The 18,964-nt window shown below is 43.0% G+C and overlaps 1 protein-coding gene across 3 annotated transcripts in view; it reads left to right on the top strand.

Annotated features, from left to right (window-relative positions):
* GUF1 (GTP binding elongation factor GUF1) overlaps positions 1 to 18,964 on the top strand; it is a 45,464-nt gene that overhangs the window by 7,312 nt on the left and 19,188 nt on the right. For all 3 annotated transcript variants that reach the window (XM_090035867.1, XM_090035865.1, XM_090035866.1), the window contains exons 6-11: positions 3,526 to 3,609; positions 4,928 to 4,992; positions 6,646 to 6,849; positions 10,415 to 10,554; positions 17,164 to 17,287; positions 17,643 to 17,775. In XM_090035867.1, the coding sequence (XP_089891993.1) occupies positions 3,526 to 3,609; positions 4,928 to 4,992; positions 6,646 to 6,849; positions 10,415 to 10,554; positions 17,164 to 17,287; positions 17,643 to 17,775 (750 nt within the window). The remainder of the gene's footprint in view (positions 1 to 3,525; positions 3,610 to 4,927; positions 4,993 to 6,645; positions 6,850 to 10,414; positions 10,555 to 17,163; positions 17,288 to 17,642; positions 17,776 to 18,964) is intronic.

The raw sequence follows: 18,964 nt of genomic DNA on the forward strand, positions 1-18,964 counted from the left end.
GGGCCAACCTTTTTGGCAGGTGTACTGCAAATTTGCCCTGCCCCCTTGCTCTATCCTATGTGTCATTCTGATCCCTTTCCCTTACCTGATCTGCTGCTCCGCTTTCTAGCCTGTGCTCCCTTCTGGATCTGATGCTTTGCTTTCTGCTTACTGCCCTGTCTATTATTGTGTTGCCTGTGCCTTCCCAGTCTTGCATGCCACATACAGAGGCTGCCTGTACTGCCTGTAGTTTCCATGCTGCAGGTTGGTCATCCCTGGCATAGTAAAATATGCTAAAAATGGATGCAAGTTTATTTGTGTTCCAAGATGCTAATCTAAAATAAAAATTGTTGTGAATAGCTGGCCTCTGTTTAATGTTAAACTATTTGCACTGAATTTTTAGTAGTTGTGCAAGGTGCCAGCATTGTAAACAGTGGTTCCTCAAAGCAGCAATGTAGGTAAGTGGATCTGTCTAATAAATTAAGAAATCCTGTAGCAATAAAAGCAAAGGTTTGTCTTGATTAGGATAAAAGCTGTAGTGTTACTTTGCTCAGGGGTCAGCAGCATATGGTCTGTGAGCTGGATGTGGCCCATGGAGCTGAAAGGCTTGGTCTCTGCCCATGCTGGGGCTGGGCAGTGAGGAACCATGCTAGGATAGCTGTGCCTGCATCACTGCGATGTTACCTTACCCCCTTCTTTCTGGTTGCAGTGCAAGTGCAGCTTCTAGCCAGTAGAGAAGCTTCCAGTTGCAGCTGGGAGGTTGCTGGGGGTGGGGGGCATGCCATGACGTGGGGTCCCTAGAAGTGGCCATGAAGGGGCCTGTGACTGTGCCAGCTCTGCCTTGCAAGCGCTTGCTCCTCTCACCTGTTATGTCTTGTTGAAATAGTAAAATAGGGAAGCTGCCCTCAAGTTTCTGCTCAGTCATGGTCCTAATGGACCCCACTGAAATCCTGCAGGTTCTCTAACTCCTTGCTAGGTCCTGTACTAAGTAGGTGCCTCAGAGGACACCCTAAGCCTTATGGGCTAGATGTGTGGCTCCAACACCTCCCTTTTACTATGCTCCTTGCCTCGCAGGTGGTATTAAACATTGTCCTTATTTTTACGAGGCCTCAGTCTAACTCAGCCTCCTGTCATTACTGGGCCCTTGGCTCCCGTCTTTGCGCCTTCTGTGGCACTGGGCTCTATGCCATTACTGTGCCCCCTATGAGGCCGCCTCCTCCCCAGTAGCCTCAGCCTGGTCCACCAGTATAAAAAGAACAACATAAATATGAGCCCCTGGGCTGTAACAGTATATGAGTAATGCAAGCCACACTCTTGTCTCTCTAAAACCCCAGGCTGCTCCTTGAGCATTGAGTACCCAGGACTGGGAGGCACCTTGTAGACTCCTGGAGCCTCATTAGCTGTGTCAAGAGCCACAGCATTCCTGGGTAGTTCTTCCCTGCAGGAGCTCCTTCCCTGGGAAGCTTGCTGAGAATTAACCCCTGCTTGCCTTAGCCCTGGAGCTTATATGTGCCCAGGGCCATAACTCCCTGCGTTCAGATGACCGGGTGCAGGTGCAGGGTAATTCCCCCATTAGCCTGCAGCTGTGGAGCTCTATCTAGCTCCTTGGGTTCTCTAGCCAGGCAGTTCCTGCCCTTAAAGGAGGAGGTACACCTTAGTACACAGGGGTCATCGAGGGGATGGGTAGCAGTGTGGATGTAGTTTCTCAGCTCCAGTGCAGTTTCCTCTTGGCTGGGATTCGCACTTCCACTGCAGCTGGAAACTGCTGGGGTGGGGGAGAAGAGGCAGCAACAGCACAGGCTCATGTTTCAGCTCTCTGGCCCCAGCAGAGCTCCCCTCTGGCAGGAAGCTGCACTTGCACTACAGCTGGGAGGTGAGAGGTTGGGAGAAACCATGCCAGTGCTGGTGCAGCTGCTTGGCCCTAGCACAGGCATGGGTAAATGCCTCCTCACTGTTGGAGCATGGCTGAAGCCAGGTTTTTTGGCTTACAGCTTGAAAAGCTTGCTGGCTTCTCACTTAGCTAGTCAGATTGAAGCTGAAAGCAGCCCTGATTATCACATCGAGTGGCTAGAATGTGTCATGTATACATAGTCTTGTCTGCACAAGAGGTTCAGAACACATTAGAATGTTTTCACATGCTCTGATGCACCTGAAGTTTAATCAAGACAAATTCTAACTTGGAGGATCTAAGCCAAGATGTCATTTCCTCATCTTTTAGTTTATTGCTGTGTAATTTACTGTTTGTGACTGCTGTATAAGGTCTCTTGGCAACATATAACTTGCATCGCTTCTGAGCTTAACTGATGCTTTGATTTTGAACCTGAAAACACCAAAGACTCGCAAGTGCATATGAGATGTTTGCTTTTTCTTTTTGCTGTAATGAAGCTATCAACAAGATGAAAAATAATATGGAATGTGCTTTTTCTAATGGGATGCATAAAACATTTTAGCATATCATGGTGCAAATGTATCCATTTAAGTATTGGATGTATGCCCGCTACAACATTCTCTGTAGCTTTTTTATTTTTATTTCTAGTAAATAGGATAATCCCCTTTGCTATGAAGAACAGTTACACTAGCTCAGTGATTATCAGCTGAGGTGCTGCAGCACCCTGAGGTGCCCATAAAATCCTTTTTAAGGGTGCTGTGAAGCGTGAAGAGGTAGGCACTGTAAGATGTAAATTAGTTTTTGAGAGTCAGAAAAATTTGTGGTGGGATGCCTTGAGTTCCAAAAGATTGAGAACCATTACACTAACATAAAACTTACACTATGAGTTTTGCTTTATTCCAGCATACGCTTTAAAAAAAAATCTTCCATAAAAATGATCCATTGGTAAGGGTGCCAGAGTTGCTACTTAATCAGTATTCAAGAAATAGGCTTTTATTGAGAGTAAGAAAAACCCCAAAAATAAAATACTCCCTTCCCTGCTCCCTCCCCCAAAGAATCCATATCCCACAAGTGTTAGAGTGGGAGATTTGGTTATTGGTTGTTTAATTAAGCAAAAAGTAGTGTGTAGATATGTTTTTCTTAACATTTGACCCTGGAAATAAGGTTATGTATTGCTTACACTTATTCTGTGTGCCTTACATACTTACCATGAAATTGTATCAACCTAAGAAAAACAGTTGTATTGCCATCATTTATTATAGTGGAGAAAAGGTTACCTGATACTGGAAGTATCTACATAGGACGCTAACTGCACAGTATCCTAATAATACTGCACAGTAATGTGTCACAGCACAAACAATGCTAATATACTACTGTGCAGTAGTGTCACTAAAAAGGTGACTGCGCAGTAGCACTAGTGAAAACTCCAGTTACTTTTTTAATAAAAATTATTATAAGAAATTTTATTATAGAGATTTTACTGTTTAAGGACTCAGAAAATTCCTTGATATAGATAGTCTTTTAAAGGTAACTGGTGTTTACATTCAGTATTAATGACCAGGTATGTAATGATTTGTTATTTATTCGGTGAATCACAAACATGCGGTGTATGTGTGTATAATAGCACTTCAAATGTATAAAAGAACATTTTTTTATAGATTGACTTGAAAAATGCAGATCCAGAAAGAGTTGAAAAGCAAATTGAAAAGCTGTTTGATCTCCCTGAGGATGATTGCATTAGGGTAGGCTCTCTTTCAGACTTTTAAAGACTGGTTGGTTAATAGACTTTTAAATTCTGTTGGGATATCATACAAGATGTCTTTGATCTCTGTTAAAAAGTTAATACACGCTTAAGCTTTTTTTCCTTTTTGACATGCAACATTTAATTGCATTGTGCTAGAGAGAAATTTTTACCAGTTTGTATAAAGAAAGCTTTCATGCTTAACAGAAGCTTCAAGGACAAATTTGAGATTTCTTTTGTCCTTCAGGTTTTCTTTTTTTTTTAATTCCTGATATCTTTTCTTTCTCTTTGAGGTTTTTTTACTGTATTGTAGGAATTTGTAATATACAGGCAGTCCTCAAGTTACAATGTTTTGTACTTACAATGTTTATAAATTGACACTGTTTCAACTTTATGACGTCAACTTTATGACATCAGTTTCGACTTTACGACACTTGATCCTATACGATGCCATGCCAGCGAACAAATTCGCTGCATCACTCACCTCCCTAGAGCAGGCTTGTCCAACATATGGCCTGCGGGCCGCCATGTGGCCCTCTAAGCTGTTTTCTGAGGCCCGCGAGGTGCTGCAACGGGAAACGAAAGTAAACGCTGTACTTTCGTTTCGGGGGGGATTTGATACCACCTTCCTGTGAGGTCTTTGAATATGGCTTGCCGGCCCACTGGGTGATAAGTTCATGATCTGGCCCCACATTCAAAAAGGTTGGAAACCCCTGCCCTAGAGAATATCTGTCCAAACTTCCTTGGACACTTTCTTTAAGAAAGCAGACAAGATTCCAGAAAAACCTGCAGCCAAGACTCCTGAGAACTCCAGCCAAGAACCCTTCGAAAAGTCCAACCGAGAGCCCTTCAAAAAGTCCAGCAAAGTCACCTCAAAGAAGTCCTTCCAAATCAATATAATTGCTATTTACAATATAAATACATTAATGTAGCTATATTGCTCATCTATAACTGATTGAGTACAAAATTCTGGGGTATTTTTGGTGAAAATAGGTATCGCGCCTTGGTTCAGGAACCAATCCCCCATTTATAATATTGTTTCTTATGGGAACATTGGTTCTGAGTTACAATGTCTCAACTTAAGATGTGGTTTTCAGGAACCAATTGTGTCGTAAGTCCAAGGACTGCCTGTATCATAATTGTTGAATAGTTTCACAAAGTCTGGAATTAAAAACTGTTAAAAGTATTCTGCTCTACCTGTGATTAAGCATTATAATTTTAGGAAAAGTTGCTTAAGTTTAAATGACATTGTCTGTTTAATAGAATTGCATCTCAGCTAGGCTTGTTTCAAATGTTTTTTTTTCCCCTGAACTTGTTAGATTTCTGCTAAACTGGGAACAAATGTAGAAAGAGTGCTTCAACATGTCATCGAAAAGATACCACCGTAAGTTTTAGTCTTTTTTTATAAGTGATGGAGTGATAGTTAACTCTTTTTAAATGATAAAGGCACAAATTTAATTTGGGTCTAGTTTATTGGGCGCCGCACTTCAAGAGGGATGTGGACAGCATGGAGAGGGTCCAGAGGAGGCCACTCGCATGATCAGGGGACAGCAGGGCAGGCCCTACGAGGAGAGGCTACAGGACCTGAACCTATTCAGCCTCCACAAGAGAAGGCTGAGGGGGGGGTCTTGTGGCCTGTTATAAACTAGTCAGGGGGGATCAGCAGGCATTGGGGGAGTCACTGTTCCCCCAAGCACTACCAGGAGTGACCAGGAATAATGGTCACAAGCTGGCAGAGGGTAGGTTTAGGCTAGATATCAGGAGGCGCTACTTCACAGTCAGGGCGGCTAGAGTCTGGAACCAACTTCCAAGGGATGTGGTGCAGGCTCCTACCCTGGGGGTTTTTAAGAGGAGGTTAGATGAACACTTTGGTGGGGTTGTTTGACCCCAGTACTCTTTCCTGCCATGGCAGGGGGTCTGACTAGATGATCTGTTCAGGTCCCTTCCAACCCTTGAAACTATGAAACTATATTAAATTTCTGACCTTTAGTTGCTAATAATTGGAAGTGTGGGATCCATGTGTGATTGAAATGCTCAGTTTCTAAATTTTTCTCTTGACAAATGATTTTTTTTCAGTGTGTATATTAATACATGTTGGAATTGTTAAATTTTAAATACGAGTAAAAAGCCATTATTAGATGAGAATGTTACATGAAGTGGTGGAAAAAAAGCAGTTACATGATGATATGTTTGGAGTAAGCCCTCAAGTATGGGAGCAGATAAATACTGAAATAATTTTTTTATAACCGGTTATTCGAATTTCCTTTTACACATCAAACCCTTTTAACAGAATATTTTCTTATCAATGTTGGAACAATCCTAATAGGATTTGGGGGAGCACACAACTGTTACTTGGTTATATTTAATAATATATTTTAGGTGCACATACTTCCTTCTGAACATTACATTGTTTAATGCAACTTGTCCCAGGGCCTGAAGTTAACAATATATGTTTACAGCCTTTACAGCTTGAACTGCAGTTTTAATTAAGATTTTTATCTGAGGATTTACCCATTGTCAGAATGAAGACAAAGGCTGCTAAACTGCAGTTTGACTTTGGATCAATACTTTGTTTTTCATTCTGTTCTTTTTATTCGATAATACCTACAGTAACAAAAGCCAAACAGAGGCCCAAAGATAATGTCAGAGGGAGATGGAAGAGCTATATCAGCAAGTTTTTTTGCTTGAGTGATTTTTAATCAGTGGAATATTATTTGTGAGGGGAATGCTAGAAGAGGAAACAATTTAATGTTTTAAAAATAATTCCCAGCTTTTGTGAAATAGAGCTGATATGCAAAAACAAAGTATACAATACATATTAAAAGACTGCAGCTGGCATATTATTGTGGAGTGGCTGAAACTGACTCCTAATATCATGTGGACTATATATAGTAGACCTATATTTTTGCACAGTGCTTGTTTGTTTGCTGTGCTCGGTCTTTGTCGTCTGGTCTCTTTTCTGTGTATATGTATATACATATATATAATGATAAATAATTATGCTTACTCCATTTATTATTTCTGTTTTTCATAATAGACCCAGTGCTCACACTAGCAATCCATTGAAGGCCTTAGTGTTTGACTCCACCTTTGACCACTACAGGGGTGTCATAGCTAGCATTGCACTCTTTGGTGGGGAGGTTCAGAAAGGAGATAAGATTGTGTTTGCTCATACAAGGAAGACTTACGAAGTTAATGAAGTGGGAATACTGACTCCAGATGAACAGCCAACTCATAAGTTGTAAGTAAGAAACCTTCAAGTAGAATATAATAATTTAAATAATTTAGTGTTAATGATGATAAGATTCAAAGTCCTGCATGTCCATGTCATCTGTCCAGTTTTAGCTCTGGATGGAAGTGGCTGGGTGATGGATTTTTGAAAGCACCCACTTCAAATAAGTGAAGATTATTAGGCTAATGATGAGCTTTTTGAAAGACTCCACGCTGAGCTTTTGTCTAAGAGGTATTATATGATCTCAGTACAGGCAGTCCTCAGACTTACACCACAAGTGGTTCCTGAAAACAGCGTCTTAAGTCGAAATGGTTTAACTCAGAGCCGATTTTCCCATAGGAACAATGTTATAAATTGGGGATTGGTTTCTGAACCAAGGCCCAATACCCCATTTTCACCAAAAATAACTCAGAATTTTGTACTCTATCAATTATAGATGAGTAATATAGCTACATTAATGTATTTATATTGTAAATAACAATCATATTGATTTGGAAGGACTTATTTGAGGTGACTTTGCTGGACTTTTTGAAGGGTTCTTGGCTGGAGTCTTCTCAGGAGTCTTGGCTGTAGGTATTTCTGGAGCCTTGTCCGCTTTCTTGAAGCGTTCAAGGAAGTTTGGACAGATATTCTCCGGAGAGATGGGAGACACAGCAAACTTGTTCATTGGCATGGCATTGCATCAGATCAAGCGTTGTAAAGTCAAAACTGACGTCATAAAGTTGAAACAGGATGTCAATTTATAAACGTTATAAGTGTGAAACATTGTAACTCGAAATGTTGTAAGTTGAGGACTGCCTGTATTTTGAATCCAGTTCTTAATGAGAAGTCATATCATGCAGCATTCCCCCAGCATATCAGTAGATGTACATCGATACATTGGTCTGATACTGGATCAGCACCAACATAAAGAAAATTGGCTGTATTGGAAATTGGTCTGATGTGGCCAATAAATGCCCATGCACGCATGTGGCTGCAGCACATCATGCAGGCAGTGAGGAGCACAGTCTGGCAGCTTGGAGAGCTGTGTGCAGCTGGTAAGTCTGTTGTGCTGGAAGTGGAGGTGGGAGGGAAGGAGTGTGGGAGGCAGATCAACACCCCCCATGTTGAGGGAGGGAGTGGGGCAGGAGTAGGCAGGTGCTGCTCAGCTGGGGTGCGGCGGGGTACGGGATGGAGCTGCGGCTTGGTTGGGGGATGTGGGGTGGGGGGCGTGGCTCCTGCCACTGTGTGCACTCCGGGAGGGTGTGAAGGGGCATGTGCATGTTGGGGCGGGGCGAGGCTGGGCCAGGACTGCCCTCGGGGTGGGCAACAGCAGTGCCGGGGGGGGTGGTGGCAAAATTTGGGGTGGCTGCAGCTGCTGCCCTCCCTTAGTGCCCAGCCCAGCCCTTTCTGGGAAGAGCCTGGTGCAGCCTTGGTCTTAGCCCACAGCTGCAGCCTGCCCTGCTCCATCCTGTGCAGATACAGGGGGCACATGCCCCCCATGTCCTCCCAAGGTACATGCAGTAGCAGGAGCCATGCCCCCCAGACAAGCTGTGGTTCTGTCCCACCTCTTCCCTCCCCTGGCTGGGCAGCGCTTGCCCCAATCCCACTCCTTCACTGCAGGGGCCTTGACCTGCCCCCCTCATGCCCCTTTCCTTCCCCCGCCCCTTCTACCGCAACAGACTTACCAGCTGCACACAGCTGTATTGAAAATCAGCTTGGTATCGGCTAATATGCCTCCTTAAAAATCGGTATCAGCCCCAAAAATCTCTATTGGTGCACCCCTACATATCGGGTGTATGCAACCCCCTACCTTTTCTGTTGGGCCCCATCTTTGCATTGTCAGCAGACAGACTAAGGACTGAATGAGTTTGGAGACTGAATAACCATTTCATCTGTAGATCTAGCCCTTCTCAGCCTGACTGAGGCACACTGATAAGTTATACCAGGATCTTATTGCGTAGTTGCTGTTCATTCTGTACATGTTCTTAGGTGAAAGGACAGACTTGAGGTGGGAATTTCTAAAATGTCAACGTTTCATAGGAGTTTAAGACCCCATTGACTTTCAGTGTGATTTATTGTCCTAAATCACTTAGCCACCTTTGGGAAATTTTACCCTCTTTCTAAAAGAGCTGTCTACCTAATACCTTTAATGAGGAATACATTCATAAACATTTAGTTTGAAGTAAGTGAAGACTTCACTCTTTCCTTCAGAAGAACTTTATAATTGAATTTGATATAACTGCCATCAAGGCAGCTAACCTTTGAAACACAGTAACATTAATAAAGCTGTCAGAACAAAATGAAATAAACACTCTTCTAAGATCAGGAAGGCTGATTTATATGTAAAATGCGATGTGGTGCTATCCTTTGGGAGGAATTAAGAATGTCTGGAAATTTTGCTTTTTGAATCTCAGTCTGTTTGGATGAAAGAATGAGATGAGAGTAAAGGGTGTTTGGTCCAAGGGATGTTACAAACTTTTTTTTTACTGTATTGGCATCTAATTGAACTGGAGACAGGAAAGGAAATGGATGTTTTAGGAAATCCATAGTAAAGGCTCTCTCTACCCTTCAAAGAGGAAAATCTTTTCTTAAAAGACAGTTAGAGCTAAATGAAGAGTCTGTACCATTTTAATTGTTGTTCAGTTGTTCTTACCAAATTGTGCATTAGTGTTTTTTCATTTCCAATGTTATTTTCCAATTCCTTTCTATCTAAATTTTCTGTGGGCATGTCTCATTTGGGCACGTTTGTCTTTCATGCTGAACAGGTAATCTCAGTTGCCCTGCCTGATAGGCATGTCTTTCTGCTTCATTTTCTGGTTTACCAATAGGACCTACCTTAGGTATGAGTTGTAGTCAGGCTCTTATTACAATTCTACCTATTGAGATGGAAAGCTCTTAATCTTTTTTTAATGGTCTTCACCTATAGCTGTTATCAGGAACCAGTTCCTTTCTGGAACAGCGTCAGGAAAATTCTGTAGACAGAATAGAAACAAAAATAGACAGTTTCTGATACATCTGCAGCCAAGTGCTGGTTTGGCATTTCTCAGAGGTTCTCATGGAAGCTGGAGAAGACCAACATGACTGCATCTTTCACTGTGCAGTTGAATTTTTAATTATACACCTTGTACTCCCATGCTAGCAACAGGGTAGGGTGGTGATCCATCCCCGTCAACCAACCAGGTTGTTCACAGGGACTGCAGAGAGGTATTTCTGCTTGTCAGAGACAGGTTCTGCTAGTATCTCAAACTGACTGTGTGGTGTCTGACATCTCTTCTTGCTTCCCTATTTTAGATGTTAAAAGAGTGTTCTTGTCATTGTCTTTGCATAGGAAATTGGATATAGCTGGAAATCCAAAAAAAACTAACAGGATCGTTTAATTTCTAAGTGTAACTGAAATTTAACTGCCAAGTCACAAGACTCATTCCTGAAGCATCTGTTGCGGTAAACAAACAACTGTGCAGCAATATCAGACTGATTTGGGAGTTATGGAGAGAACATGCTTGGATCTCAGAGGGAATAACTGCCAGGGGAGAAAAAATGTAATATTATTAAGGCACAGTAAAAATTTCCACATAATACCAATTTTATTTAGGTATGCTGGACAGGTGGGCTATTTGATTGCTGGGATGAAAGAAGTCGCAGAAGCCCAAATAGGAGACACGCTGTATTCGCATAAAGAGCCGGTGGAGCCCTTGCCTGGTTTTAAATCAGCGAAACCAATGGTCTTTGCAGGTGAGCAGCACACTGATTCAAAAACTGGAAAGTTTTGTATTTCCTGCAAAAGTAAAAGAGTTACTCGGGCAGTGAAGAATAAAACAACATGCATATAAGTTACAGGTTTTGAAGAATACTGCAGTAGCCAAGTGCTGCTCTAGAACAGCATTCAGTATGGCCTTGAATAGTTTTAAGAGTAACAAGGATTAGTGGTTGCTTTAAAATTAGAGACTGACATTATTTTTACTTGAAGATGATTATCTTTGTTCACTCGGGGCTTTCAATATATAGATCTTGAAGAATTGCGTCACCCATTTGGACTTATTTCAACTGATAAGCTTATGTCTACTATCTATTATGAAGCATTTTCTCTGGGAAAGGACTTTTATCTGCTACCATCACTCACTTCACAGTATCTTTAAAGGCAAAAGGGACTAAAAATAGTTCTTTACTTTCAAAGATTAAAATTGTATTTAAATACATTTTAAGCATACAAGGCCACTGATATGTTAGGCCAGGGGTTTTCAACCTTTTTTATAAATGTACCCCCAGCAGCCCCCTTTTTAATAACTGTATCCTGGGGGGAGGGGTGGCACACAGCCAGACATTGGTGGGGAGGGGGAATGGCGAGCAGTCCAGATGTGGAACGGGGGGAGGGCCGGTGGGGGTAGAGCAGTGGCAGCACGATGTCTGTGCAGCCCTGCTCTTGCCCCACCCCAGCCCTGCTCCTGTGAGGTGGTGGCGGTCTGTCCCCGTGTATCCCCAGTTGACAACCTGTGTTAGGCATTTATCTGTTGCTGTAGTAGTTTGGGAGGCAACATTTCTGTCTACAGAGGATGGGGAAAGATGATTTCTAGGCCCCTTCTACATATTACATTTATATCATTAGCTTTGGCTAGGCTGCTGGGTACAGGCTTTAAAGTCCACAGCTGGAAAAGCCCTTGACTTCCCTGTACCTAGCAGCCCAGCTAGAACTGCCAGGTGTGGGGCTTAAAAGTCCCCTGAAGGGGAAATTGCTAATCTGCCGGAACTGCTGTGCCTTGGTTTTTGACAATTAGCTGACTGCCTGTCTGGACAGTGTCAAGTGACCTGGACCTATCAAAGTCTAGGCCAGGGCTAATCAACTGATTGTCAACTCTGGCCCTGGGACCTTACTGAAGCCCGTTCGCATCACCACTGGTTCCTGGGCCAGAACTGACAATCAGCTGATTGACCCCAGTCCAACTTCCAAGGCCCAGGATTATGATCTAAGCTCCCCTTGTATTGGCAACTAGTAATGGCACAATTGGGATCTTATCTATAGTTCCAACAGCTGTGATTCCTGCCATGCATTTGTGGCATGGCAGGAGGCGTGACTGTTGGGCGTGAATGGGGCACCTTTCCATGGCGGCATGGAGCTCCCAGTGGTGATTTCATGCCTCGCCGTCTGGTCCCACTGTGCCCTGCTGTGCTGGGTCTTGCCTACTGGCCTGTGGAGGCTCTGGGGGGGGAGGGCAGTAGGGTAGGGAGTCCAAGCCCGCAGTGGGCACCCTGCATTTGTGCCCTCCCTCCTCCCCCCCCAAATAAGCTTTGCTCCAGCTGTGCCGCTGGTGGGGAGAGGGAGCTGGGCTAAGCCTTCCACTCTGCCTCAGCAGCCACTGCCTCCTATGGGTGGAAGCCGAGGCTCGGGCGCTATTGTGGGGGGCAAGGGGGTCCGGACCCAGGTCCCTGGCCTTATAGCCCTGGCAGCTGGGGGCCCCCTTTGGCATACTTGGGGGGTGGGAATGGAAGGGCTGGGAGGTTGTGATTTGGGAGTGAGGGTCCTGGACCTGCATCCAAGTGGGTGAAGGGAGCAGGAGGAGCTCTGATTTTTTTCCATGGTAAAAAACCCCAAGATCAAATACCAAAATTTATAGGTGCTTAGAATTTATTTTATTGTAGTGATTGAGGCACTGGTAGGCTTCCAGATTGGTTCAAAATTGTAAAAAAAAAATAAAACATTGCGTGTATGCACACATGCATGCGACACAGCGCTGGACGCTTTTTGCATGGTTTGGTATAAATGGCAAAATGTGTGTCATTGCTGAGAAAATGGCGGCAGTGCACTTTTGAATGAAAACACATTGAAGACGCTTTGAAACTAAAGCACACTGCTGCTGTTTTCTTAGTGCCGATGTGCATTTTGCAGGAGAGGGCCAGGCTGTCTACGTGTGTGCTGTGCATTCCACAAAGTGGGGAGCCAGGTTGCCTGTACTATCTGCTGCAGGTGTGACATGCATAACTGGGAACAGCATGGGGGTGCTATATGTGCACTAGGGGGAAGCAAGTTGACCATACTGCACGGAGGGATGCCCATGTGGTGTGTGTGACTGGGAAGCTGGGCTGTGTGTGCTGCTGGGAGTGGTGCCCCCTGGGTATATAGTCTGTGTGTGGCCCCCCATTGGGCAACCCTGAAATACACATATACAGAGTTCAGATTTAATAGGTGTTCAGGGCAAGTGATTGCTGTATTAAATTCTCCTTTCAAATATTTTCTGTAATGTTCTTATATGGAAAATATATAGCAAATATTTATGACTTGATTGAATTTGGTCCTTACATAGTTGCATGGAAGTGAAGAGAGAGAGGTCATGAACAGTCCACAGTGACTTCTACTATTTATCACTGTGTTCTGGAAAGTGTGAACCATGACCTAGTATGGCCATCAGTTTGGGACCAGCACATGGGGGAAAGATGTTACACTTTGTCAAGTGGTGGAATAGTGTGTGCTGCCTACAAATAGGGAACTCCAGGAGACATTCAGTCCCCATGATGGAGGTTACTGATGCAGAGTAATCCATGCCACCTCCAGTAGATAGCTGCATCATAAGGACCCAGTAGAGCCTGTAACACCAACTGAACACGCTGTTGCTTTTTGGCAATTGTATTTATTTTTCCTGAATTTCATTTCTGGTGATTCAAAACTGCATGTTTCTTTGTTTGTGCACGGGACCCTTTTTTTGGAAGGGGCATCTTGCAGAAGGGCAGTGATTCTGTTTGTCTGTGTATTTTTCATGAACTTTCAGATTATCAGTAGTTTTTATTTAATCTGGTTTGAATTTTAACTTTTTTTCAGTCAGACTTGTTTTAGGGTTTCAGTCAGATAGACAATTAAAGTGTGTTTATATGCCAGCAAATTAAAGATCTTCTTGATCCACTCCTCTCAATACCTCTTAACTTCTCATCCTGTACAGACATTTAAAGGAGGCACTTTCTGGTTTGATTTAAGAATGTGTAGAACAGAAAAAGATCATTAAATAGGAAAGCTGGGGAATAAAGGAAAACTGGGTACACTGGAACAACTTTTTGGAGTGAGATTTGAAGGTTATGGAAAGCATATAAAACTACTTCTCCAGGAAAAAAAAGAGTATTATAACCAGCAATGGGATAAATTGAGGTTGGCAATTATTGCTAAAGATAGTAAAGCCTTCTGGCTACATGTATCAAAGGGAACAGCTAATTTTAATTATAACATTGAAAATATTATTACCTCAGACAGTTGGGTAGAATATTTTTTCAATCAGTTTACTTTTTCTGTGGAACAAATAAGTAGTAATAAACCCCTCACTGACACAATTAAGTATTGGATAACAAAGGATCAAGTAGCATATTTCCTCAAAGTACAACAGAAGAATAAAGCCCAGGTCCAGATAGAATACCAGTGGAAGTTTACATTGATAATATCAAACGGCAGACTTGGATCCTGGAAAAATGTCATAACTCTATAATTGAGTTGGGCCAAATCCCAGATTCCTGAAAAGGGAGTATTATTGTACCTATTTTCAAGAAAGGCTTAAAAGATAAGCCAGAACCTTATCACTGTATAAGTTTGATAGATGTTTCAGTTAAAATTTTTGGGTGTTATTTGTTACACCATCTTATAGTATGGTGTAGCAAGATGGGGCTCCCTGCCTAGCCACATTGCTAGGTTCCCCACTTGCCTTTGGGCACTCCCCCGACCTGACTCACCTGCAATGCCTTGTTATTAATTAACAATCTTAATTGGGTGGGAGGCTACCCATTTATTGCCCCGATGCCAGGGGGCACTATCTGCAGCTCCGTATCTCCCCTACACTGCAGCCCATGCCTCACAGATGGCATCTGGATGTTACAGTGCTCCTGGCGTACCACCGGAGCAAGCTTAGGCTGCGCCATCAGGCCTTAGTCACACACACATTAATACCGCCCACCTCTCACTCGGGCCTCACGCACTCCACCCTCTCTCACAGGGTCTCTTTCATGCGTCCAGAACTTATGCCGCGTTGCTCCCTCTTAGACCAGGCCCCCTTTGGTCATAGGCTTAGCTAGTCCATTCCTTGGGTGGCAGACGTACCATCTGTTGGGCCTCTACCGCGACCCCTGGGGTAGTAGCCAGCCAATTACCGACTGGGTCTAAGCTTGCTGTAGCCCCTTCTGCGGGCAGCTCTATATACATAAACCTACTGGGCACTCAGCCCTCTGATTTTCCTTCCCTCCCACTAGGGCTCTTCATCTCTGCCCCTGTCTGGGGCCACCTCTCACCAGAGCGTTTTTATCCCCTTCACTCGGCACTCCACACTGCCCCCTTCACTTGGGGCTTCACTTCCTGGTGGGCTCAGGTGGCCATAGCCGTGCCTGGTCCCACTCTCCCTTCTCAGGATCTCTCAGGGTCTGCACCCCACACAGGGCTCAGGTGGCCTCAGCCGTGCCTGGCCCCCCCAACTACTTCTGCTGTTACTTAACCCACCCAAAGGTGAGGGTTAGGGTTAAGGTGCCCCTACCCGCCTTTCACTGAGGTGATAACTGTCCTGACATTTCCTGGGGACTCCTGTGCCACTGAGAGCCCCACCAGGCCACCCACTCCTGGCAGGGTGCAGTTTTAGGTCATGCCCAGGACCCTCCAATCCATCCCCTAAAGTTCCTGCCCTTACTTCCAGGATGCGCGCATTTTCATCCCCCAGAACTATTAGCAACCCCAATCCCTATTTTAATGTATATGGATGACACTGTTATACTGTCAAAAACTCCTATTGGATTACAGAGAGCAATTACAACTTTTGAGCATCTTTGCGGATAAAGTAACTTAAAGATAAATTATGATAAATCCAAAATAATGTATTGGGGAAGTCGTTTGATGAAGTATCCATGGAATATGGGGGGAACCAAACTTGAAGTTGTCAAAACCTATAGGTATTTGGGTGTGTTATTCACAGCTTCTTCCTCATGGAAACATCATATTCAGTCAGTTAAAAGTGAGGCAGCCCAATGAGGCCGTGGCTATAAAGAAGTGTTATGAAACCACAGCAGGATGATCAGTCCAAGCTCCTATATCAGCACATAAAGCCAAAGTTAACTCTCAGATCTTACATGGTGCTGAAGTATGGGGTTATGTCACTAGTAATGATGTAGACATACCTCAGAAGTTTCTTAGCACTCTTCTGGGTCTTCCTCCCTCAACTCCTGCATCTTTTTTGAGATTAGAGATGGGAATGGATTCTGTTTTAACTAATATTATTATCAGAATGGCTGGATTTTGATTTAAAATCCTGCCCCTTTTTACCATCTTGTCTCCTTAAATTATGCCACATAGAAGATATTAATAATTCCCCTCCTCTTCCATCACCCTGGTTAGCTTTTCTTTCCTGTACTTTTGCATTTTCTAGACGAGATACTATCTTAAAGATAATGAAAGATTTTTCTCCCTAGGAAAGGTTCAGATTTTCCAGAGGATGCGAGATATTGCCAGGCAGAATGATTTTGCAGTGTTTGGGGCTACTTGTATTGTCCCTTTTATATACACTTTGGAAGTTGGATTGGGGGGAGAAAGGTATTTACAGTTGGATCTCAATAATAAATGGCGACCCTCTTTGACTAGATTAAGGACCAGACAGATGCCCACAGCTGTTCTGGCTGGACATAGATTTTCCATACCAAGGGCTAAACGATGTTGCCCAGTCTGTGTAGAAGTTTTGAAAGATACTATCCATTATGTTTTAGAATGCTCTTTATATAGTGACATAAGGGGAACCTATTTTTTACCATTCTTGCAGAAATTGATACATTTTTTCAAACAGAGAGAAATTGATCTGGCTTTTACAGCAAACACCAAATTTAGTAAACCGCCTTGTAATTTTTGCTTATAAGGCTAAGGCGATTAGAGTTAAATATCCTTTATTACTCATATGAGCGATACATTTTAAAATTAGATTTGGTTTTATTGTGTCAGTTGTGGATCTGTGTACAACAATATTGTAGGTTCATGTCTTGATTTACTACATTTATATTAATAATGTGTTGATGTTGGTGGAATTGATTTTTAGTATAATATTTGTAGTTTTGTTACTTCGTTTGAATTTATTTATATTATGGTCGTATGTGTGTGATATCGTTTTCGGGAGCATGGCATTTAGCCAGAATCCTTAATAAATTCTGTTCTTTTGAAATATTTCCACATAAAACATTTCTCTTAAGGTGAATTGGATTTTAAATCCATTTTCCTATTTGCTGTGTTATATAGGAGTTACGACTAAAAGATATGTTTCAGCCTGTTGAGATATAGTTAAATGGTTAAATGAATAAAGTGAGGTTTGCGAGGGCCTTTTTGTGAACCGTGTGACTTTGTTTTGACAGGAATGTATCCAGTAGCCCAATCAGAATATAATAACCTAAAAAGTGCTGTAGAAAAACTGACATTAAATGATTCCAGTGTAACTATTCATCGTGATAATAGTGTTGCCTTAGGAGCTGGATGGAGGTGAGGATTACTTTGTTACACGCATTTTAACTTTAGGAACTATTTTATAAAAGAGCATTAAAAAGTGTAAATGATTGATAAAAATGGCATTAGTCTGTTATTTCTGGGAACTTTCAGTTTGGTTCTATGATTTAAAATTTAAAGTGTTTGATATATTCCTACTCTACATTTGTGTGCAGCACGTTTGTCCAGCTTAGCAATCCTTGTTCAATATGACTTTTCTTGAACAATGGAGGTTTCACTTTATCTGGGTTGTCTTTATTGCACTTAAGGGTACTGACTCAGTTAGTTAGTCCCTAACACTACCTTCATAATAAGTAATACAGTACACACATTTAGTAATATTTTTTTTCAGGTTGGGGTTCCTTGGTCTCCTACATATGGAAGTTTTTAACCAGCGCTTAGAGCAAGAATATAATGCATCTGTCATTTTGACTGCACCGACTGTTCCATATAAAGCTGTTCTTTCCTCAGCGAAACTGATAAAGGTACCATAATAGTTATTTATTGGAGCTTGAAATGAACCGTTTTTAAGAAACAGTCGAATCCCTAGTGGTTAGACTTTTTCCACTTTCCATTTAAGGCCACTTTCCTCCCAAGAAACTTGAGTGATTCTCAATGAGGGGTTGCCTGGAGATTCTTTGAGGGGCGATGCAGAAGGTATAGAGAGGGAAACAGCTGTCCTTGCCTGTTTGCTTCTCCACCCCCCAATGCCTAGGCCCTCTGCAAGGAGGGTAAACACTGCAATACATACTTTCATTATTGAAATGGGGCACGGTTTAATTTACAAAAGTTGTGGGGGGGGGGAGGGTGCTCTGAGTGGTTCTGAACCACTGTTCTCATGTCTCCAGTGCTTGCAGAACTGAGAACAAGAGGAGTGCTTTCTCCTGGATCCCTGTAAATACGCAGATTTGGCTAAATTACTCACTGAAAATGTTGTCATTTCCAGGTGATAAATAGGGGACTACCTAACTTAAGGTGGCCAGCTGATTTCACTGGGAGATTGTGGGGCTGGCCACCATTTTTGTGGGGTGATCATGCTGGGGCCTCCCCCATGCCTCTGGCTGAGGGGATCTGATGGCCGTGCCCCTCATCACTGATTGGTTTTAAGGGCTGTCCTTCATACAGCCCTGCCTCTTGCCCAGTCATGCCTGATTGGTGGAGAGGGGCAGAGCCACATGACAGGCAACCCTCTCAGCCAGTCAGTGGTGAGGGGCAGGCAGGGGCAGTAGTCATGTTGGCCTCCCCTTTGTGCCAGCAGCCCCCTCCCCGCTTCTAACCACCCCCCTTGGCAGGTTGCTGTGCGTCTGGGTCGCAACAGCATGAGAACTGTAGGCTTCCTCTGGAAATCAAGCATTTTATTTTAATTAAGTTTTTTGTGTGTGGGGATTTTGCAGGCCTTGCCTGGTTTTTTTTTGTTTTTTGCAGGTAATGCTGGATTTCACATTTGCAAAATCACTGTTTTGGTAGGTCCCTAACAATAACATAATGATTACTGTAATTCTGTATTGGGGATGGCAAGTATCTGCTGACAAATACATCTTTCATCCCTCCTGGTCCCCTTTTTCTATATCCCTTTTTCTATGATGTATTGTTATTAAACCTTTAAATAAAGGTGACTAATTGCTTAACTTTTCATTTGGAAGAAGTTAGGGTTCCTATATAGACAAGATGTCT

The sequence above is a fragment of the Crocodylus siamensis genome, chromosome 2 (assembly GCF_052110815.1).
Source record: "Crocodylus siamensis isolate JL-2025a chromosome 2, ASM5211081v1, whole genome shotgun sequence".
NCBI classification, from domain to species: domain Eukaryota; kingdom Metazoa; phylum Chordata; order Crocodylia; family Crocodylidae; genus Crocodylus; species Crocodylus siamensis.